The sequence below is a fragment of the Oncorhynchus kisutch genome, linkage group LG16 (assembly GCF_002021735.2).
Source record: "Oncorhynchus kisutch isolate 150728-3 linkage group LG16, Okis_V2, whole genome shotgun sequence".
NCBI classification, from domain to species: Eukaryota; Metazoa; Chordata; class Actinopteri; order Salmoniformes; family Salmonidae; genus Oncorhynchus; species Oncorhynchus kisutch.
The window spans coordinates 48,011,032-48,035,129 of record NC_034189.2 but is presented as its reverse complement, the minus strand read 5'-3'; the positions used below and the strand labels follow the sequence as shown (position 1 = coordinate 48,035,129).

The 24,098-nt window shown below is 43.5% G+C and overlaps 1 protein-coding gene across 2 annotated transcripts in view; it reads right to left on the bottom strand.

Annotated features, from left to right (window-relative positions):
• The window catches only part of LOC109882091 (rho guanine nucleotide exchange factor 7-like), a 29,003-nt gene extending 5,160 nt beyond the window's left edge, over positions 1–23,843 (bottom strand). The window contains exons 1-18 of one of the 2 annotated variants that reach the window (XM_031792708.1): positions 23,379–23,843; positions 21,048–21,131; positions 17,859–17,943; positions 16,591–16,724; positions 16,156–16,357; positions 14,496–14,584; positions 13,335–13,429; positions 13,101–13,196; positions 12,656–12,778; positions 11,503–11,641; positions 9,530–9,589; positions 8,235–8,381; positions 8,084–8,170; positions 6,919–6,997; positions 6,544–6,698; positions 4,243–4,464; positions 3,914–4,097; positions 3,197–3,382 (exon numbers count right to left, since the gene is read on the bottom strand). In XM_031792708.1, the coding sequence (XP_031648568.1) occupies positions 3,197–3,382; positions 3,914–4,097; positions 4,243–4,464; positions 6,544–6,698; positions 6,919–6,997; positions 8,084–8,170; positions 8,235–8,381; positions 9,530–9,589; positions 11,503–11,641; positions 12,656–12,778; positions 13,101–13,196; positions 13,335–13,429; positions 14,496–14,584; positions 16,156–16,357; positions 16,591–16,724; positions 17,859–17,943; positions 21,048–21,131; positions 23,379–23,543 (2,332 nt within the window). In that variant the 5' untranslated portion in view covers positions 23,544–23,843. The remainder of the gene's footprint in view (positions 1–3,196; positions 3,383–3,913; positions 4,098–4,242; positions 4,465–6,543; positions 6,699–6,918; positions 6,998–8,083; positions 8,171–8,234; positions 8,382–9,529; positions 9,590–11,502; positions 11,642–12,655; positions 12,779–13,100; positions 13,197–13,334; positions 13,430–14,495; positions 14,585–16,155; positions 16,358–16,590; positions 16,725–17,858; positions 17,944–21,047; positions 21,132–23,378) is intronic. The other variant, XM_031792709.1, reaches the window with a different exon arrangement.
• Positions 23,844–24,098: the final 255 nt, after the last annotated feature.

The following is a 24,098-nucleotide window of genomic DNA, read 5'->3' as shown; positions in this document are numbered from 1 at the left end:
AGAAGCTCCCACGCTGAGGTCTGTCCAACGCTGGTCCGACCAAGCTGACTCCACACTCCAAGACTGCTTCCATCACGCGGACTGGGAGATGTTTCGTATTGCGTCAGCCAACAACATTGACGAATACGCTGATTCGGTGTGCGAGTTCATTAGAACGTGCGTTGAAGATGTCGTTCCCATAGCAATGATTAAAACATTCCCCAACCAGAAACCGTGGATTGATGGCAGCATTCGTGTGGAACTGAAGGCGCGAACCACTGCTTTTAATCAGGGCAAGGTGTCTGGTAACATGACTGAATACAAACAGTGCAGCTATTCCCTCCGCAAGGCTATCAAACAAGCTAAGCGCCAGTACAGAGACAAAGTAGAATCTCAATTCAACGGCTCAGACACAAGAGGCATGTGGCAGGGTCTACAGTCAATCACGGACTACAGGAAGAAACCCAGCCCAGTCACGGACCAGGATGTCTTGCTCCCAGGCAGACTAAACAACTTTTTTGCCCGCTTTGAGGACAATACAGTGCCACTGACACGGCCTGCAACGAAAACATGCGGTCTCTCCTTCACTGCAGCCGAAGTGAGTAAGACATTTAAACGTGTTAACCCTCGCAAGGCTGCAGGCCCAGATGGCATCCCCAGCCACGCCCTCAGAGCATGCGCAGACCAGCTGGCCGGTGTGTTTACGGACATATTCAACCAATCCCTATACCAGTCTGCTGTTCCCACATGCTTCAAGAGGGCCACCATTGTTCCTGTTCCCAAGAAAGCTAAGGTAACTGAGCTAAACGACTACCGCCCCGTAGCACTCACATCCGTCATCATGAAGTGCTTTGAGAGACTAGTCAAGGACCATATCACCTCCACCCTACCTGACACCCTTGACCCACTCCAATTTGCTTACCGCCCAAATAGGTCCACAGACGATGCAATCTCAACCACACTGCACACTGCCCTAACCCATCTGGACAAGAGGAATACCTATGTGAGAATGCTGTTCATCGACTACAGCTCGGCATTCAACACCATAGTACCCTCCAAGCTCATCATCAAGCTCGAGACCCTGGGTCTCGACCCCGCCCTGTGCAACTGGGTACTGGACTTCCTGACGGGCCGCCCCCAGGTGGTGAGGGTAGGCAACAACATCTCCTCCCCGCTGATCCTCAACACTGGGGCCCCACAAGGGTGCGTTCTGAGCCCTCTCCTGTACTCCCTGTTCACCCACGACTGCGTGGCCACGCACGCCTCCAACTCAATCATCAAGTTTGCGGACGACACAACAGTGGTAGGCTTGATTACCAACAACGACGAGACGGCCTACAGGGAGGAGGTGAGGGCCCTCGGAGTGTGGTGTCAGGAAAATAACCTCACACTCAACGTCAACAAAACTAAGGAGATGATTGTGGACTTCAGGAAACAGCAGAGGGAACACCCCCCCATCCACATCGATGGAACAGTAGTGGAGAGGGTAGCAAGTTTTAAGTTCCTCGGCATACACATCACAGACAAACTGAATTGGTCCACTCACACAGACAGCATCGTGAGGAAGGCGCAGCAGCGCCTCTTCAACCTCAGGAGGCTGAAGAAATTCGGCTTGTCACCAAAAGCACTCACAAACTTCTACAGATGCACAATCGAGAGCATCCTGGCGGGCTGTATCACCGCCTGGTATGGCAACTGCACCGCCCTCAACCGTAAGGCTCTCCAGAGGGTAGTGAGGTCTGCACAACGCATCACCGGGGGCAAACTACCTGCCCTCCAGGATACCTACACCATCTGATGCTACAGGAAGGCCATAAAGATCAAGGACATCAACCACCCGAGCCACTGCCTGTTCACCCCGCTGTCATCCAGAAGGCGAGGTCAGTACAGGTGCATCAAAGCTGGGACCGAGAGACTGAAAAACAGCTTCTATCTCAAGGCCATCAGACTGTTAAACAGCCACCACTAACATTGAGTGGCTACTGCCAACACACTGTAAATGACACTGACTCTACTCCAGCCACTTTAATCATGGGAATTGATGGGAAATGATGTAAATATATCACTAGCCACTTTAAACAATGCTACCTTATATAATGTTACTTACCCTACATTATTCATCTCATATGCATACGTAGATACTGTACTCTATATCATCGACTGCATCCTTATGTAATACATGTATCACTAGCCACTTTAACTATGCCACTTGGTTTACATACTCATCTCATATGTATATACTGTACTCGATATCATCTACTGTATCTTGCCTATGCCGCTCTGTACCATCACTCATTCATATATCCTTATGTACATATTCTTTATCCCCTTACACTGTGTATAAGACAGTAGTTTTTTTTTAAATTGTTAGTTAGATTACTTGTTCGTTATTACTGCATTGTCGGAACTAGAAGCACAAGCATTTCGCTACACTCGCATTAACATCTGCTAACCATGTGTATGTGACAAATAAATGTGATTTGATTTGATTTGAGATCATGTGACCCTTAGATTGCATACAGGTGGACTTTATTGAACTAATTATGTGACTTCTGAAGGTAATTGGTGGCACCAGATGTTATTTAGTGGCTTCATAGCAAAAAGGGGGTGTATAACACACCACTTAGTTTTTTTTTACATGTATTTTTTAAACAAGATATTTTTTTCATTTCACTTCACTAATTTGGACTATTTTGTGTATGTCCATCACACGAAATCCAAATAAAAATCCATTTAAATTACAGTTTGTAATGAAACAAAATAGGAAAAACGCCAAGGGGGATGAATACTTTTGCAAGGCACTGTGCATACATACATAAGGGAGAGAGGTCACGTTAGGTTCCTCACCATCTTCAGTTTCTGAGAGGTTGGCATGACAGACATTTCACAGAAACACCAGACACAGCTACTGTAAACCACACACAACCAACCATGACTAAGGGAGGGGGAGAAACTACAAACGGTGGCAGCAGGACACAACGTTGGCCGACATTCAGATAGAAATGTATTATGTTAAACAAACATGTAGAATAAGGAATTATGTCAGCTCTATTCACTGCATTTCTATCTGCAACATTTGCGTACTGAATGTGGCCTAGCCAGAAATGGGATTCCAAAACTACGATGAAAGAAAATCATATCTCTTTCAAAATAAAATAGTTTATTAAAAAAGGTGTGAGGGAGCGGGATATATGGGAGGAGCGACTGTAGCTCTTACGAGAAACGGAGGAGGTCCTGTAACTACTGGCGGTCCAAATACTGTCATAATCCGAGTCCTCTGATAGGTCAGACCAGGGCTCGGTCCCTCTGGACAGGCTGCTACGGCAACCTATAGTGTCCACACTGGACCGGTCAACTGCCTCGGCCAGCACATGGTTATGCATCAAATCAGTACCCTGCCATGCTGGGGGAGTGGATCAAACCATACGGAACGAGGGGGAGTGGATCAAACCATAATAAAAGCAGTGTGGGGGGGCAAATAATTGTTGAGGTAGGTTGTGGAGGGGTCCATAATAATAGGATAAATAATATACAGGTATATTTAAAACAAGGAGGGATGGTGGGGTTATGAATGAGGACAAAAATAATATATATATATATTTAAAGGCAGAGGACACAAAATAGACAAACCAAAAGGAGGAGGAACAGAGCAGAGAATAACAGAATGCAAAGGGGATGAGGGGAGAGAAAAGAAACAGGAGAGAACATAGTTAGAGAGGAAACAACACTGAACTATGAGTAGCAATAGACTAGACACTGACAGTTGAATCTAAACAGCTATACTCTAAAGAGCATTTATCCAGAACCTGTGAAGTCTTAGAACTAATCTGGACATGGTTCATGTTAGTACAGAAATAAATGACACCAAAGACTAGTTGGTATTGGTTGAAGTATTGGGTCTCTGACAGGTTGTGTGTTTGCGGCGTAGTCTTACTTGAGTTGAGTGTCTGTCGTGTTTTGGCGCTGGTGCAGTAGGCCTCGATCACTTTCAGGATCTGGGCATCCTCCTCCAGAGCTGCAGTACTCTTCCTGGTAGCAAAGTCCTCATCTGAAGCTTTCCTCTCAGGCTTACGTTTAGGCAGCAGCTTCTTCATACTCTTAGGACTTTTACTCAGATCCTAGAGAGGGAGATAAAAAGAGAGAGGCTCTCTTAGAACCCTAGAGGTGGGCTATTTTATTGATAAAGGCATCATCTCTAGAAACTGTGCTGACTATTACTGTTTGGAACCTATTCCCTCTTACACGAAAGGCCCAGGACCATACCTCTTTATAGCAGAGTGCTGCCGAGGGCCTGAGTGGGGGCGCGGGGCGGAGGCAGCTGAGGCTCCAGGGTTTGGGGGTGCTGGGGGGCTCCAGGGGACCCCACATGGGGGGGGTTTGAGGGGCCCCGTGGGAGGAGGGGTGAGGTAGGGTGTGGTAGGCAGGGCCTCCAGATACACCCCTACTCTCTGAGTGTCTGGTGGGGGTCAGGGGATGGGACGGTAGCTGGGGGAGAGAGAACAGAGGGGAGAAGTTTAAGACTGGTACAAAAAAAAAAGAGAGTATATCATATATACAGTAGCATCTCTTGGAATTAATGGTGCTTGCTGAGTTCATAACCAAATGGAAAGGTGGTAATAACTACTAACTAGTGGGAAGGAGGTCGACCGATTAAATCGTAATGGCAGATTAATTAGGGCCAATTTCAAGTTATCGGCCTTTTTGGACGCCGATTCCATTGCAAACCACGAGGAAACTGCGTGGCAGCCTGACCACCTGTCACACAAGTGCAGCGTCAAAAGGAGCCAAGGTAAGTTGCTAGCTAGCATTAAACTTAACTCACAAAAAAACAATCTTCACATAATCACTAGTTAACTACATATGGTTGATGATATTACTAGGTTAACTAGCTTGTCCTGCGTTGCATATAATCAATGCGGTGCCTGTTAATTCATCATCGAATCACAGCCTACTTCAACGTCGCCAAACAGGTGATGATTTAACAAAGCGCATTTGCACAAATGTACCCAACCATAAACATCAATGCCTTTCTTAAAATCAATACACAGAAGTAGAGATTTTTTTGAAACCTGCATATTTAGTTAAAATAAATGCATGTTAGCAGGCAATATTAACTAGGGAAATTGTGTCGTCACTTCATTTGCGTTCAGTGCAAGCAGAGTCAGGGTCATAGGGAACTGTGTTTCTTCCTAATAAAGACCATAATTAATTTGCCCGATTTTTACATAATTATAACATAACATTGAGGTTTGTGCAATGTAACAGCAATATTTAGACTTAGGGATAAGGAATGGTTCCGTATTTCACTGCAAGAATAAACGTTTTGTTTTCGAAATGATAGTTTCCGGATTTGACCATTATTAATGTCTAAGGCTCGTATTTCTATGTGTTTATTATAATTAAGTCTATGATTTGATAGAGCAGTCTGACTGAGCGGTGGTAGGCAGCAGCAGGCTCGTAAGCATTCATTCAAACAGCACTTTCCTGCGTTTGCGAGCAGCTCATCACAATGCTTGAAGCACAGCGCTGTTCATGAATTCAAGCCTATCAACTCCCAAGATTAAGCTGGCAATACTAAAGTACCTACTAGAACATCCAATAGTCAGAGGTATATGAAATACAAATGGTAGAGAGAGAAATAGTCGACGCGCCATAATTACGATAACTACAACCTAAAACTTGTTAACTGGGAATATTGAAGAACTGGGAATATTAAAGAACTGGGAATATTAAAGCACCAGCTTTCATATGTTCTCATGTTCTGAGCAAGGAACTTTAAAAAAAAGTTAGCTTTTTTACATGGCACATATTGCACTTTTACTTTCTTCTCCAACACTGTGTTTCTGCATTATTTAAACCAAATTGAACATGTTTCATTATTTGAGACTAAATCGATTTTATTTATGTATTATATTAAGTTACAATAAGTGTTCAGTATTGTTGTAATTGTCGTTATATATATTTATTTTATTTTAAATATCGGCTTTTTTGGTCCTCCAATAACCGGTTTCGGCGTTGAAAAACCATAATCGGTCGAGCTCTAGTAATAACCATTTGTAAATACGAGTTGGATGCATTCAAGTGCTTTGAACTCGCTGAGAATCGATGCTTGGCTAACGAGCAAACAATCTGCTTCAACCATAAATTAAAAGAACAGCCAGCTAGCTTGTAAACAAATTATCGTGTTCAAAAACTATATTAATAGATTGCTTTTTATAAATAATGTTTAATTGTTGCATTTAACTGCCGAAAATGCTGTTATAGAGGTATTTCCTCAGTATGTGACAACTAAGTTCAACATGTGGGAGAAGTCTGATGGTAGACGAGTTCCCCACTAGTAATACCAGTTGGAGGGGCATTCAAATGGATCTTTCCCAGTGGCATGGTCATATTTACGAATTTACAAGATGTTATGAATGCAGCATGATCTTTTCCATTCATTTGGGATTTAAACCTGCAAATATCCTAATCCATGTACCTGGATCTACACAAGACAAATGTCAGACAAACATCTATACCCTTCCCTTTAACTGACAGTCAAACTGGAGAGGTTGGGGGTGTTACCGTGTGGCAGGGGACAGACTGGGGCTTGGCGGTGGGTGTGGTCATGATCACGGAGGGGGCGTTTCTGATCTGAGTGTGTCTCGACAGATGCTCCACCCACTCCTGCAAATCCTGCTGGTTGTTACACACCACCTGCATCCGCTCACACGTACTGCCTGTAACACACACACAAAGTCTTGTTTAACTAACCTCGTGGGGACACAATTTATTCCCATTCAAAATCGTATTTTACCTAACCCCTAACATCAACCTTAACCTCCTAGCATTTTTCCTTCGGGTCCCCACAAGTATAGTTAACATGTTCATACACGCACACATGTAATTACCCTTATTTTGAGCTGTTTAAACTCCACTAGTAAAAAACTGTAAACATACCTGATATTTCAAAAGCGTTTTTGACCATCTCACAATCTTCTATTCTTGAGATAAGCATTCCTGTCAATGGCAGCTTACCCTTTAAAGCAAATCAACGACAGAGTTACACAAACCTTTAGTGTTTACACACTTAAGGGCACTATAAAATCCGTTAGATTTTTGCCGGATTCCATTTCTTCACTTTTTCCCAATGTGTTGAAAAAAACAAAAATTTGATGTTCTCAGTCCATAATAATGTTTAAACCACATCAGGAGACCACTTGAGGTTTGGGGGGGAAAAAAATCTAAGAAATGTAGATTTTTGGGTGTAATTACCCTTTAACTGCTCACTAGCCAGAGACAGTTGTTTGGTTAGGATGCTTCTGTAGCACTCATGTGATTGCAAAGTTTGCTAAACAAAATAGTTACTGGATTGATGCAAATATTCATGAGATCATTCTGCCAGTATGCTACTTTGTAGTTAAATGGTACAATAGGCAAAAAAAAAAAATTCTGGTTGCTAAAATTCCAATAGTTTGCTTAATTTCAGTTTGTGTGACAAAACAAGCAATGTGTAGAGAATCATTGTACCATCTAAACCGCTGTGAAATATATTTTCAATAACCCAAAATATCGTATTTTCAGCTGTTTGAAGCTGGTGCACAAAACTGAAAGTAAAAGAAAAAACTAAACTTAACTGGAAGAATAGAAATAGCGCACATAGAACAGATACACTGCTTCTTAGACAACCTTTCAATGAGATGGACAGATCTATAACTCACATTTCTATGTGAATTTGGTTGGGTCACGCAAAAAGTCACATATTGCAGCTTTAACATTTAATTGAGAAGGTTTTTGGGAAAGCTTTACCATCTACCAGAAGACAGTTGGCAACACATTAGCATAATCTCTAACAACTACAAGAAGTGGTAGACAAACGCGCGCACACAGACAGGCATTCCTGTGCCGTTGCCTCTTCAGAAAGTTGAAGGAAAATATGAATCACTGATGCATTTTATTTATGTCATGATAATAACCATTTAGTTGATTTCTCATAAGTTCAATACATTTTAGATTATTGTTGAATTACGTTTTAATGTCGCGATTCCAGGATTCCATCATGTTCTCCACAAAGTGGATTCTATAGGGCCCTAAATACTAACAAAGGACAGAGCGAGATCCTGACCTGGTAGATGAATCCACTCATTCTGGAGCTGGCAGACAGCAGTAGGAGAACATTTGGGAACAGCAGGAGGTAGCGTTCATTCTTCTCCTAAAGAAGACAAGCATACACTGTTAAGACGTTCCTGGGTGTAGATTTTAGATGCGCGTCTTACCTCTGATCCGTGTGTGTGGCAGAGTGTGTGTGACATGTACAGGACAGGGCCCAGGGTTCTGATGTCATCTCCCTCCCAGCGTCTGATCGTCTCAGTTAGAATCTGCAGCTCCAGCTCCTTACGTTTCCTGACCTCCTGACACTGGGCCTGAAGCCATGGAGACACAAACACACACAAATAAAAAAGGAAGCTGTTTTAAAGTATTGAATCCCAGTCAATGTGAGAGACAGCGAGACAGAGAGAAAAACAGACAAATGTATGCATGTGCGCACACACACACACACACACACACACACACGAAAGATCCAGGCTGCATAGAAGCCCAAGTCAGGGCACCAAGCCACAGAACAGCAGAGCCAAACTGTGGAGCCCAGAGGCAGGCTAAAGCTTTTCCCCCAGCCCATGATTAGCAACAGTAAACACAACAAGACAGAGACTATTTAACATGTCAATTTAACCCTGAATAATACTGGATTCCATATACACTTAGAAATGTCCTTGTTTTTGAAAGAAAAGCACTTTTTGTCCACGAAAATAACAAAATTGATCATAAATAGTGTAGACATTGTTAATGTTGTAAATGACTATTGTAGCTGGAAACAGCTGATTTTAGGCGTACAGAGGCCCATTATCAGCAACCATCACTCCTGTGTTCCAATGGCACATTGTGTTAGCTAATCCAAGTTTATCATTTTAAAAAGGCTAATTGATCATTAGAAAACCCTTTTGCAATTATGATAGCACAGCTGAGAACTGTTTTGATTAAAGAAGCAATAAAACTGGCATTCTTTAGACTAGTCGAGTATCTGAAGCATCAGCATTTGTGGGTTCGATTACAGGCTCAAAATGGCCAGAAACAAATAATTTTCTTCTGAAACTTGTCAGTCTATTCTGGCAGCTTCATTAAATAGTACCCGCAAAAAACTAGTCTCAGCGTCAACAGTGAAGAAGCGACTCCGGGATGTTGGTCTTCTAGGCAGTTGCAAAGAAAAATCCATATCTCAGACTAGCTAATAAAAACAAAAGATTAAGATGGGCAAAATGTATGTATCGATTAAATTTTTTTTTAAAGATTCCAGCTACAATAGTCATTTACAACATTAACAATGTCTACACTGCATTTCTGATCAATTTGATGTCATTTTAAAATTGAAAAAATAAGTGACCCCAAACTTTTGAACGGTAGTGTACATCATCAACAAGAGACATGTAAATGTAACCCTTCAACACGGCATAAGTCATTAAACGGAGACTTACAGAAGACAGGAGACAGGGACGGTGTATGTCCGACTTACAGAGAGGCCTTTGAAGGAGGTCAAACACTTCTGGATGTCTGGTCGATCAGCATGATGCTCCTGATGAAGAAGATGGGGATGTTTGATTCATCAGAAGATCACAGGTCTAACACAGTTGATATAGTCAACAACTACACAACAAAAAGCAACCATTCACAGGCAAATGACCGTTATCTATAGTACATAGACAAAAACACAGATCGATGGGACTAAAAACAAACAAAACAATAACTAAAGATACACTGTTCGTGAAATGTTTGTAGAATGTATAAGTTGGAAGTAGACGCCTAAGTGTTGTTGTTCATTAGTTTACTACAATTGGTAGAGGGGTGGTAGGGTTAGAGGAAAATAATAAAGGAATATATATATTTTTTTTAAAGACATCAAAAGTATGAAATAACACATGGAATCCTGTAGTAACCAAAAAAAGTGTTAAATGTAAATATATTTTATATTTGAGATTCTTCAAAGTAGCCACCCAGTGCCTTGATGACAGCTTTGCGCTCTTGGTATTCTCAACCAGCTTCATGAGGTAGTCACCTGGAATGCATTTCAATTAACAGGTGTGCCTTGTTAAAGGTTAATTTGTGGAATTTCTTTCCTTCTTAATGCGTTTGAGCCAATCAGTTGTGTTGTGACAAGGTAGGGGTGGTATACAGAACATAACCCTATTTGGTAAAAGACCAAGCCCATATTATGGCAAGAACAGTTCAAATAAGCAAAGAGAAATGACAGTCCATCATTACTTTAAGACATGAAGGTCAGTCAATCCGGAACATTTCAAGAACATTGAAAGTTTCTTCAAGTGCAGTCACGAAAATCATCAAGCGCTATGATGAAACTGGCTCTCATGAGGACCGCCACAGGAATGGAAGACCCTGAGTTACCTCTGCTGCAGAGGATAAGTTCATTAGTTACCAGCCTTAGAAATTGCAGCCCAAATAAATGCTTCAGAGTTCAAGTAACAGACACATCAACAGTTACGAGGACACTGAGTTAATCAGGCCATCATGGTCAAATTGCTGCAAAGAATCCACTACTAAAGGACACCGATAAAAGGGAGACTTGCTTGGGACAAGAAACACGAGCAATGGACATTAGACCAGTGGAAATCTGTGCTTTGGTCTGATGAGTCCAAATTCTGGTTGCAACCACCGTGTCTTTGTGAGATGCAGAGTAGGTTGAGCGGATGATCTCTGCACGTGTGGTTCCCACCGTGAAGCATGGAGGTGGTGGTGTGATGGTGCTATGCTGGTGACACGGTCTGTGATTTATTTAGAATTCAAGGCACACTTAACCAGCATGGCTACCACAGGATTCTGCAGCGATACTCAATCCCATCTGGTCTTTCGCTTAGTGGGACTCTCATTTGTGTTTCAACAATAACCCAAAACACCTCCACGCTGTGTAAGGGCTATTTGACCAAGAAGGAGAGTGATGTAGTGCTGCATCAGATTACCTGGCCTCCAGTCACCTGACCTCAACACAATTGGGACGAGTTGGACCGCTGAGTGAAGGAAAAGCAGCCAACAAACGCTCAGCATATGTGGCAAACTTTTTCAAGTCTGTGGGAAAAGCATTCCAGGTGACTTTCATGAAGCTGGTTGAGAGAATGCCAACAGTGTTCAAAGCAGTCATTATGGCAAAGGGTGGCTACTTTGAAGAATCTCAAATATAAAATATATTTACATTTGTTTAACACTTTTTTTTTTGGTTACGACATGATTGCATATGGGTTATTTAATAGTTGATGTCCTCACTATTATTCTACATTGTAGAAAATAGTAAAAAATAAAAACCCTGGAATGAGTGTTTCCAAACTTTTGACTGTATATTTACAAAACAATATATATGGGAGATTGGAAATGACACAGACAATTCCATTGACGGAAGCTACAATCTGTCTGTAATATTAGGGCTGCTCTACCCCTTAAAAAAATAAATACAAAATAACAAGACTGTCTCCCTCTCACCTCCATGTGTCTCTCCAGTTCCTTCAACAGTGTAGGGTATTTGTCCAGCCTCATGAAGGGTTTACTGAGACCAGTGGTGAGGGTCAGGATACCTGGACTACTGGCTCCCTTCCCCTCCATAAACTCCCCCAGTCCCTCACTGAAACACACAGCGACATACTAAACGCCCCCAGTCCCTCACTGTAACACACAGCGACATACTAAACTCCCCCAGTCCCTCACTGAAACACACAGCGACATACTAAACTCCCCCAGTCCCTCACTGAAACACACAGCGACATACTAAACTCCCAGTCCCTCACTGAAACACACAGCGACATATTAAACTCCCCCAGTCCCTCACTGAAACACACAGCGACATACTAAACTCCCCCAGTCCCTCACTGAAACACACAGCGACATACTAAACTCCCCCAGTCCCTCACTGAAACACACAGCGACATACTAAACTCCCCCAGTCCCTCACTGAAACACACAGCGACATACTAAACTCCCCCAGTCCCTCACTGAAACACACAGCGACATACTAAACTCCCCCAGTCCCTCACTGAAACACACAGCGACATACTAAACTCCCAGTCCCTCACTGAAACACACAGCGACATACTGAACTCCCCCAGTCCCTCACTGAAACACAGGGCGACATATTAAACTCCCCCAGTCCCTCACTGAAACACAGGGCGACATATTAAACTCCCCCAGCCCTTCACTGAAACACACAGCGACATACTAAACTCCCCCAGCCCTTCACTGAAACACACAGCGACATACTAAACTCCCCCAGTCCCTCACTGAAACACACAGCGACATACTAAACTCCCAGTCCCTCACTGAAACACACAGCGACATATTCAACTCCCCCAGTACCTCACTGAAACACACAGCGACATATTCAACTCCCCCAGTACCTCACTGAAACACACAGCGACATACTAAACTCCCAGTCCCTCACTGAAACACACAGCGACATATTAAACTCCCAGTCCCTCACTGAAACACACAGCGACATATTCAACTCCCCCAGTCCCTCACTGAAACACTCAAAATACTTTGCAGATATTGTAACTGAAAATAGTCCGCTATGACAGTCAACCCGGTGACATAAAAATCACACGATGGATTTGGTTACACACACACACACACACACACTTACCTGTGTTCTGTGAGGACGTTGACAGCCGAGGGGTGGTTGGAGCAGTAGGCCATGTAGAGAGCCTTCATCTCGGGCAGCAGGTTGAGGAAGAAGCCCCCTACTCTCTGCTGGCTCTCTGGAAGCCTACACACACACACACACACAATGTGCTCATCACCACAGCACTACCAGAGTCTACCAGTAGGTGTCAGTGTGACCTGTATAAACAGCATGTTTATATATAACAGCATGTACTATTATATATGAGGAATAGTGCTCCCTCCCACACGGCGGGTTTTAAGGTGTGGCTTTAGATCCTATTGGCAGACAGGACGTGGTCTATTTCAGAGTTGATTCATATTTTAAGTTTGCGGGCACCCATTTGGTACATCCATGTATTGATGAGATACATTTGGTCAATTCTGGACTGATCATATGGTGTGTGTGTGTGTGTTCGGGGACTCACCTGGTACATTCCTCGTAGGACTGAACCAACATCAGCTGGAAGGTAGAGATGTCCTCCAGATTCCCCAGGATGTGACTGACGTCTGCACTGCTCAACCTGGAGACAGAGGGAGACGGTGTGGGGAAAGCTGGAGCGATATGGTTGGGGTACAGTAAGGTTCATAGTATGCTCAAATCAGACCCACACACACACACACACACACACACACACACACGTGAACACAAACACACTCACTTGTCTGTGGGTTGCAGTGAGTGCAGGTATGAGGTCAGTAGGCTTTGGAGCTCCTTGGAATACTCGGTCTCGGTCTCTAGAATGTTCTGGAGCACCTGGATGGAGAGAGAGAACAGGGGGGTTAGGAGAGGATGTTGACGGATAGACAGGCAGGCGGACAGACAGACACTGAACTCAGACAACCCCACTGAGGAGACCCACCCTCTCTCCTCCTAACCTCCCCCTCGTTGACAGAATGGGGCCAGAATGGGGCCAGGGAGACCGTCCATTCTGCTTCCTGAAGCCTGTCCTCTTCACTTCATTTTTGAAGTATTTTCTTTTCTTTTGTCTTTATGTTTCATATGAGGAACCCATTAGACAGAAATAAACTATCCTTTTCTCATCAAATACTGACCTCTTCAGTCCATGTCATTACTGGCTAGGTTCAGAGCAGGCTTTATGAAGGATGCAGAGATGGATGGATGAAGGTGGAGGGTTTAAGTTGGCTTTAACCCATCTAACATCCACTAATGGCGGACAGCCAGGTAACTTAACTCCTGATGTTGTGGGGCTCATATTTCAACTCTCAAACTCATTTGGATCTTGTAACACAAGATAACTTAACACTGTGATGAGGTTACCTTCAAGTCTTCATAAAGACTAGTACTGAACTATTCACTTCTTTCCCCATATCATAATGTATTGATTTCTATCAGATTGCTCTGTGTGGATCTTAACGTATTATTGTCCACTGGGACAACAGATACTCTCCTCAGATCTCCCGCCATTTCCTCAGATATACTCTCCTCTCCTGAAATGGTCTTGTCCTGAATAGTTGATATCTCCCGCCCTCAGCTTCTCTTCTCTCAGCACCAGAATAAACAGAGGGCCTCCCAGGATGCTTTGCAATGTGCTCCATCACCGTCACGGCTGCAGGACAGTCCCTGTGAACTATTACTGACCCAGACACCAAAACACACACACCATAGTGACAGTGTGCTACCACTAGATAGGAACGGAGCAGCCAGTCACAGGGCCTTGAGGCACAGCTGGCCCAGCAGCCAGTCAGACGGAAGAAACAACCTACATTACTGCACACGAACACACGGCAGGCAAAAGCCTCAATTCTAAAACCCTCGTGGTATTTCAGATCTCAGTGCAGTAGGTCGTGTAGGTTCTCACCAGGTTATAGTAGGTCTTGCTGACAGCTGGTGTGTCAAAGCCTTTCACAGGGTTTTTGAGGGTGCCAGACTTAGGAGACACTGGTTTGTCTGTGTGGTAGAGAGAGAGGAGAAGAAAGTGTAGAGTAGAAGTAGGACAGAAACATGAAGTCGTTCATTTTATAATAGAGTTTAAAGCAATGTTATCCGGCAGGGAAAGATGCTGGCTTCATTTAGCTAACGACCAGACCAGAGGCTTTCTATGCACCACAGAGAAATGGGGACACATTCATGTTGCTGTGTTTTAGTTAGCTAACCCTTGGGGCAGAGATAGCATACAGAATGGAGAGGGAACAACATGACACACAGCAAAGGAACAAAAACTGTGGCTCGCTCTCTGCAGCCAGAGACAGAGGGCATGTTCACGTGTGACTGATTGGATACAGAAAGGGAGTGGGTTACCACCGTGAGCTTATAGAGAAATGCCAATTAGTTTGATACATAGTTCATCATGTGTAGGTAGGTAGTAGGCCAACAGAGGGAAGCACTGGGAGCTGTTTGGTGTGTTTGGGGAAGTCCCACCCACAGGCTCAGATAAGGAATGTCCTGTCTTTGTTTAACCATGCAGTTTCCTTCCTCTCCCTTATAATGCACAATAGCTACATTAATAGTGCAATCACTGTGCACAACAGCTGTGCACAAAGAGTTTATACATCTACTATACATTTCTGTATATGATCTGATAGAACACTTAGTGTTGCAGATAGAAATATAGTGTATAGAACAAACTCAGAGCTCTACTCTGCATTACATTTCGATCTGTAATGCTTTGCACATGGCAGTCCATTGAATAAGCTGGAGTAGAGCCATGTCTTAGTGAGCTTAGTATTGGCAACACGTTCCTTCACTCTGTAATTCCTCTTTTAAAAGACGCACTACGCAGAAATTGCTCCGCTATTTCCTGGTTTCTCAAATTCTAGTAGTTCTCCTAATTTCAGTTTATGCGACAAAACAAGCACGCATAGTGTAGAGAATCAATATTGTATTTTCGGCTCTTTGAAGCTGGTGTACAAAAACAAAAGTAGAAGACGGAAAAACTAAACTTAAGAACAAGAAGCATAGAAATAGCGCACATAGAACATATCTACCACTTCAGTGCGAATGACTGATCTATGGACACCCAAAAAGTTACATATTGCCGTTTTAAATGATTCTCTTCATGATCATTCTCTTTGGCCAGCAGCATACCACCCTATATTGCTGTGAATGCGTAGGTGTTCTCAGTCAGCTTACCTGGTCAAATAAATAAATCATGTTATTACAGCTCTAGCAGCCGGGGGAAATGCTGACTGCATGAAATGGGTATTTGATGTATCGCCATTAAAAACAGCAGAGGATATTCCCTAGAGACACACATTAAATACGGTGCGTAAATCACACCAGCTATCAACAGCCTGGTTTAGCTGCGTGATTCAGAGGTACAGTCAGCTATAGGGGGGACCACTATCAAATATCATCAATACAGGAGATATTTCTCTGAGAGTTATACAGTTGTAATAGAGCTGCTATAGATGATTATAAAGTTGTTATAGAGATGCATAAGCCTAATGTTTAAACTCGCCAATACAAACTATGATCCCTACTTAATATTCAATCCAAGCCGCCCAATCACTGACACCCACCGCTGCCTTTGACCTCCTTGACATAGTTGCTAGGGAACCAGCCCTTGTTGCCGTTGAACGAGCCCTCCCACCAGCCGCCGTCTTCCTGGCGCGACACACTGATCATGTCACCCTTGTTGAAGGACAGCTCGTCTTCATTGGTCTGCTGGAAGGTGAACTTGGCCCTCACCAGTACCCGCTGCCCACCGCTCTCTGACATGTCCTAGTGGGGAGGAAAGAGGGAGCGACGGAGGAAGGGAACAGAGGAGCAGGAGAGAAGGGGAGAAATTAAGAGGGAGAGAAAAAAAGAAGAGATTGAGAAAGTAAGGATGGAGCAAAAACAAATGGAGACCGAGAACAACCCCAAGCTGCAGGTGAGAACCACCTCAAATGGTTCCGTCTAGTTCTGTTGGTTGCTGTGGTTCTGTTGGGTTCTAATGTGGTTGTGTGACTCACCAGGCTGCGGTACTGGTTGTGGAGGAGCTTGGAGGAGCGTCCGCGGGGAGACTGAGTGTTCAGAGAGTCAAACGACTTGATCCGTAATGAGGACGAGTGATGCGCACACACAGAGTCACTGCCCACTCCTATGTCTGTGGAGGAGAGAGAGAGGGATGAGGACACACACACACACAGAGTCACTGCCCACTCCTATGTCTGTGGAGGAGAGAGAGAGGGATGAGGACACACACAGAGTCACTGCCCACTCCTATGTCTGTGGAGGAGAGAGAGAGGGATGAGGACACACACAGAGTCACTGCCCACTCCTATGTCTGTGGAGGAGAGAGAGAGGGATGAGGACACACACAGAGTCACTGCCCACTCCTGTCTGTGGAGGAGAGAGAGAGGGATGAGGACACACACAGAGTCACTGCCCACTCCTATGTCTGTGGAGGAGAGAGAGAGGGATGAGGACACACACAGAGTCACTGCCCACTCCTATGTCTGTGGAGGAGAGAGAGAGGGATGAGCACACACACACACACAGAGTCACTGCCCACTCCTATGTCTGTGGAGGAGAGAGAGAGGGATGAGGACACACACAGAGTCACTGCCCACTCCTATGTCTGTGGAGGAGAGAGAGAGGGATGAGCACACACACACACAGAGTCACTGCCCACTCCTATGCCTGTGGAGGAGAGAGAGAGGGATGAGGACACACACACAGAGTCACTGCCCACTCCTATGCCTGTGGAGGAGAGAGAGAGGGATGAGCACACACACACAGAGTCACTGCCCACTCCTATGCCTGTGGAGGAGAGAGTGAGGGATGAGGACACACACATTAGCCTCGGCGGGGCCGTCAACAACCAGATGATCCGGTTTTCAGGGGAAATGGAAGAGAGCCTGTGACGCAACTTCCGCTTTTGGACGTTAACAAGGCGTCACTCCATCTTAACTCCTCCCCCACATTTACTGGATTGGTTGAAGAGAGCGGAAGAGAACCCCCCCGCCCCTGACAGAATGTGGGGGGTCTAGTTTCAGGAGTTTATTTTACACCTGCTACTTTAGGTTCAACACACATTAATGTGAGTGAAGAACACAACATCCTGCAACGTGCACCCATCATTCTACACACACACACACACACAGGCCTAATAACACACAACGCCCAGTCTGATAGAGACTAGAGGTTACATCTGGGACTTCACAGGTATGGATTTGCATAGAAAACAGGAAACCTTCCATGAATCACCCCAGACACACTTCTGTCTTCGTCCACTTACCCTCGGTGGCTTTGGCCAGTGCCACCAGAGAGTTGAGCACCTTGGTGAAGTTCAGTCCCTGGAGAAGGTCATTGACCTCAAATGGCTGAGAAGAGGAGGGAGAGATATCCTTTAGCTTTTCAATACTTGTTTAAAATAAAATATCTATATAACTGACTGAAAACAAACAACTGTTTCATTACATTGCAACAGCTTAAAGGTCTTGTCATATTTCCTCTGGTTCTGGTGATGATAACCTGACACTGGAACTTCCAGACATTCCCATAGTACAGTGATTTGTGTAATGTCGGTAAAGATATTTCTCACAGTAAGGAGGGCTAGGTTTGAGGCCTGGAGAATATCACAGAGTTAAAACAACTACTGATTGACACAGGCAGCAGAACTCAGCCATAATCTACCCAAGCATTACCGAGACTGTGTACAGACGCTGGGATATAGACAGCGCAGTGCATCGTACCACAGACAACCACAGGAAGGAAGCCCCAGGGCTAAGGACATCCTGCTCTCCCTCTCTTTGTTCTCAGTCCAGACAGGTCAGGAATGTGAGTGTCACGTTGAGATCCACCCTCTGTCTAACTGGGGATCAACCACTAATACACTCAGGACACTTCATGTTGTATTATTCTCAAAATAATTGCTACCTGCAATGTTGGGCGTTTCATATTTGAACTTTGACCTTTAGGACAGGAGTGTCATTTGGCATGGGTGTCTCTTTCAAATATATGTTGTCAGATTTCATTAAATGACTGTTAGATAGATATAGCCCACATGAAACGCCATGAGTGCCCTGGCCTGGCAGGATATGGTGTGACCGTATTTATCAGATTACTACCTAATTCTGTAGTACAGGATTTCATCAGGCTTCCTAAGGTGACTAAGTGTACCAGGTGACTGGGCCACAGCAGGAGATGTACTAACTCTGTTGCACAACCAGGCCAACACCCCAGTTTACTTACTGCTATTCTATTGTGTTCAGCACCATTTGGCATGGCAGTAAGTGTAGTAGCTCTACGAGGTCTACTTCCCTGTCAGAGTATTAGGTCATTTTCATAGCCGAGTGGTAATTCAGCAGTGTCATTGGTTTCCTCAGCCTTACATGCTGCTTCTGCTCTGAGGGCAGTTTTCACCCAGTCTGGTCCAGCACTCACTGTGGCACACTTATGGCTAAGCACCCACACAGTCCCACCCTCTACCCACCCCTGCCCCCCTAGTCTGGACACACACACACCCTCACTCCTACCCTTTAACCATCCAGGGCCAATCTGGGGGATTAGCAGCAGTCTGAGCCGTCTCTCTAATCTCTGCCTCATCATGTTGTCCTACCAACACACACACACACCTAACCCCATCCTAACCACCCCTTACTCCCTAATCCTATACACACACTTCTGAATGACCTCTTCTTGATCTGACAGAGAACTACATGGATGTATTAAGCAATATGGTGTATGGACTCAATGTGGTCTCTAGAGTGAAGAGATCTATTAGGAATGAATGTCTATAAGGTAGGGGTTGTTTTGGGACAATAATCTACCATGGCCATCATGACAGCTTATTGCTCCTTCACACTACAGTGTATGTCCATGTCTGGTCATTTTGGAATTTAGCCTTGCGACCTAATCGACCTCATTGGAAAATCCATTGGTTGGGTTGACATTCTCATGACCCCCCCCCCCCACCTCATGCATAAACTGTATTTATTCTGTTAGGCATGACTGACAACAGGACAGGACCAGACAGACAGACAGGACCAGACAGACCTGAGTCGGGTGCTAAAGGCCATGCTAGTTACTATTGCTGCAGCCCAGCCTCAACACTGCAGTGAGCAGCCATGAGATATAACTGTCCAGCAGCTCTCACTCTCAGTCACAGGCCAATATCCACACTAGCATAGCACTTGGATGCATGCCAATACACTGCTTCATTCTCAGTGGTATCGTGTGAACACTGGAACAGAGCGGTCACAGTCTTTCCATAAGGCCTGGTCTTGAAGCAGTCAGTAACAGGGTCGAGATGAGACAAGGCATTCACAAGAACTAGGCCACGGTAAGGCAAGTAGTTTACTACAAGGTGTACAAATGTATATTTTTCGGGAGAAGTGGACTGTCTACGTTCCCAGACGGATTTTAAAATCAGGAGGCTGTTCAGATCACACCTTTGTTTACATGTTTACCTGACACCTGCCATATCACACAATCTCTCAGAAGTTTGAGGCAAATCTTGTTTCCATGACAAATAGAAAATTGTGTGATAGCTGCACAGTATTCCAAGAGATGCCATTTGTGCTTTAAAACAGAACTCCAACAACTCAGGTTTCACACAGTAGAATTTGAAAGTGTTTTGTAATGTTGAAATAGGGTTCATGGTATTGACAGACTGAAATATGGGTCTTGGCCTTGGCTACTCATTACAGTAGATGTGCCCACAGTTAAATTCCCTTGTTCTGCATATTGACCAGGACAGCTCAATATGCAGAATAACAATTTGTTGTTGAATTAAAGGACAAGATCACTAATTTACAACTTGATGTTAGATGGTTCCTCACCCTGAAAATAGTCTATAGGCCAGGAGAAACCAGAATCCATGGTTCAGTTCTTTACACGGCCATTACAAACTTCAGCTAATTTGTGAGCATGTTTTTATTAGATTGTTATGGCCAAATCACCTTTAAGTAACATTAAACGAAATATGGAGTTGGTTTGGCCCCATCGCTTCCATTGCTTTTTAGCTAACGGTGGCTAATGTCAGCTGAAGTTTGTAATGGCTGTGTAAAGAACTGAAGCATGGATTGCAGTTTCTCCGGGCCCATAGATTATTTTCAGGATGAGGAACCATCTAACATCAAGTTGTAAAATGGTGAACTTCTCAGTTAAACGGCCAAATCATGGGGACCAAATCATTCTACCCTAACCCTACACATTGAGTAGGGTAGTATTCGTTTGGAATGTTGTTACACTACGTTAGAAATACAAATGAAAACCCAGACTTAGTATCCAAAGGGCGACGGGCTGCAACTGTAGTATTTCTGCTTGTAGGCTTGTACAACTGGGCTGTGCTAACGTCCCATGGGGCAGGCTCACGTGTTGATCAAATTAAATGTTGATAGTGTTTTCAGTCATGTTTAGAGCGCGTTGTATTGTCGATATTTACAACAAAGTTACAGAGCAGCGGGCAGGTTAAATTACTCACCTCCACTCGGAAGGACCCGCAGCCTTTCAGAAACTCCTTTATATTGCTCTGGAACTCACTATCATTCCTTGGTTCTTGGAAGATCTGTGTGAAAGGGAGTTAAACGTTTTTTGAAGTAAATCCCCGAGCCGTACGTGCACGCATACGGCCGTCCGTAGGTAACCTGTTTCGTTCTCGGTTTTTCAAAAGACGGTACAGATCCACGATTTCAGTGTGAAACTAAGATCTCCAATCGGTGTTTCTAAAAGACCCCTCAATTTCCCATCGGGAAATTGGATTAGTAGGAGAGGAAATGACGTGGTGTGTATATTCCACGGTGAAAACCAGAACCCTGCGGCTACACCTTTTGGTGCCTACCTGTGCAAACAGAACCCTCCGCGACTATATCAGTAGTGGCAATCACATGCTTCATAACCTTTAATAACCTAACCATTGCTCTCCTTATTATGCCTATCGTCAATTGGCTGTTATTTAGAAGTCCCTGACCTGTTGATGTTGTAGTTATGCTGTTAACTTTTCCCAATTGTGGATAAATTGCAAGTGACAAGGGCAGGTACATTCTTGCTCTGTCGGTGTGTGACAGAAATTACGTTTTTTCCCCCTCAGTTAAAATGTCAAGGCAGCAAATAAACACGATTTCTTCTTCTCGTGACAAAAGAAAGCTATCAAAACGTTTGTTTGTAATTAATTAGTCTTTATACAGTGGTGTAAAGTACTTAAGTAAAAAATACTTTAATGTACTATTTAGTAATTTTGGGGGGTATCTGTACTTTACTATTTATATTTTGGACAACTTTTACCACTCTATATTCCTAAAGAAAATAATGTACTTTTTACTCCATACATGTTCCCTTAACACCCAAAAGTACTCGTTACATTTGAAATGCTTAGCAGGACAGGAAACTGGTTCAATTCACACACTCATCAAGAGAAAATCCCTGGTCATCCCTACTGCATCGGAACACAAATGCTTCGTTTGTAAATTATGTATGAGTGTTGGAGTGTGCCCCTGGCTATCTGTAAAAATATCGTGCTGTCGTTTGCTTAATGTAAGGAATTTGAAATAATTTTTAATGTTACTTTTGATACTTATGTATATTTTAGCAATCACATTTACTTTTGATAATTAAGTATATTTAAAACCAAAGACTTAAAAAAAACTTTTACTCAAGTTTTGACTTTTGAGTCATTTTCTATTAACGTAACTTTACTTTTACTCAAGTATGAAAATGGGGTACATTTCCCACCACTGTCTTTATACAATGTATTGTCTGTATCCCCCTGAATGTTGTTTGTAATGTTTGTATACTCCGTTATATACTCTGTTTTTCTATATTGTATATTTTGAATTGCTTTACAACAAAAATACAAAAAAGTCCAAGCCCATAGCGTCTCCCGAGTGGCGCAGCGGTCTAAAGCACTGTATCTCAATGCTAGAGGCGTCACTCCAGACCCTGGCTGTATCACATCCGGTCGTGATTAGGAGTCCCATAAGGCGGCGCACAATTGGCCCAGCGTCGTCCGGGTTACGGTTTGGCCGGGCTAGGCAGTCATTGTACATAAGAATTTTTTTAGCTGACTTGCCTAAAAAAAAAAAAAGTATTAAAAGGATCCCTAATACAATGGTGTTTCCATAGCCCTTAAATGAGAGAGTTTCACTGAATAATTGGGAGAGTCCCATCACTAGGCTAATGCGTTTCCCAATGTTACAATGTAAGCCTATGTGAGTGGTCTACTCTGATGGATAAATATGTTTAAACACACTGTTCCTTTAAAAGAGAGGGTGAGGTGGGAGGTCTTCCTCTGAGTGAAATTGAAATTGCAGTCAATGGCGGCCCACTCATGTTAATCTATTTGTAGTGTACCCCATTATAGCAGTTGATCCGAACCAAAAACACCCGTTTATTATAGCAACATTTTTGGGTGGAACAAAAATACAAATGTGCATACGTTATCCGAAAATCAAACATGTTATTTTTTTTTTTTTAAAGCGTCTGTTTTCAATCTAGAAAAAAAATAATGTGACTTCAATGCCATGTGTAGCCTATGTGAATACAATTACGTTATTACTCACTTAAGAATAGGTTATATTGGGAATAGGTATCTATCTCATTGTCAATGCAAACTAGTGCTGAAGTGAGACACACGGACATCTGTCCGGGAATTCCACTCTACTCCGGACAATAACCCCTCTGTTAATGATCTAAAATAGGATCAGTTTGAGATCTACAACAACAAAGACATACTAATACAATGTTTAATTATTCAAGTTCCACATAATAGTTGTCTAAGGCAGAGGTGGGACATCCAGGCAATAAGATATGACCTTACTTTCTCAACAGAACCAGGGCGCAATCGCTCCACCAGCTTGCACAGGACAACCCCATCTTTGAGAGAAGACTGCAGGAATCCTTCAGGGTCAGAAATTGTCTTTTTCGGTGACTCCAAGACCCCCAACGTTATCAGCCACGTTACCGTCTGTTCCGCCGAATTCATGGCTATTATTACAATAACATCCTCTCTATCCTATCCTGGGATGTTTTGGGAGAAGAGAACGGTGTGATTGGAGAATAATAGCCTATTCAGAATAAAAACATATCCTAATGGATAAAGATAACATGACTGCGTTTTGGAGAGGTTGACGGACAGCTGCTTTCTTCCTATAAGTTGTAGCTAGTCTATCGGCTTCGTTTCCCTGTCTTTTACGCCTGGTAAACTGTCAACTGCCCCCCTCTCTCGTTATTCCCCCAACCTGTGTCGCCTGCTGCTGCCGCGAAATGCTCCAACAGAGAATGACATCACAAAGATGTAAAACTATAACTGCTTTTAGAGACTGTCCCCCTGTTGACGGTTTAATATTTTACTCGTAATTATTTGCATAAGTTTGCATGAGGTAGCTGGGTCTACATCAACTATTAAAGGTTGCTGTAATAATAGCTCCTTATAATACAATCCATGATATTAGATTTCAGAGTGGGCTACTGCATTTTAACCCTCAAATGATTGTATTTACTTATTCAATCGGTATTAAACTGTGTTAATGTGTAGAAA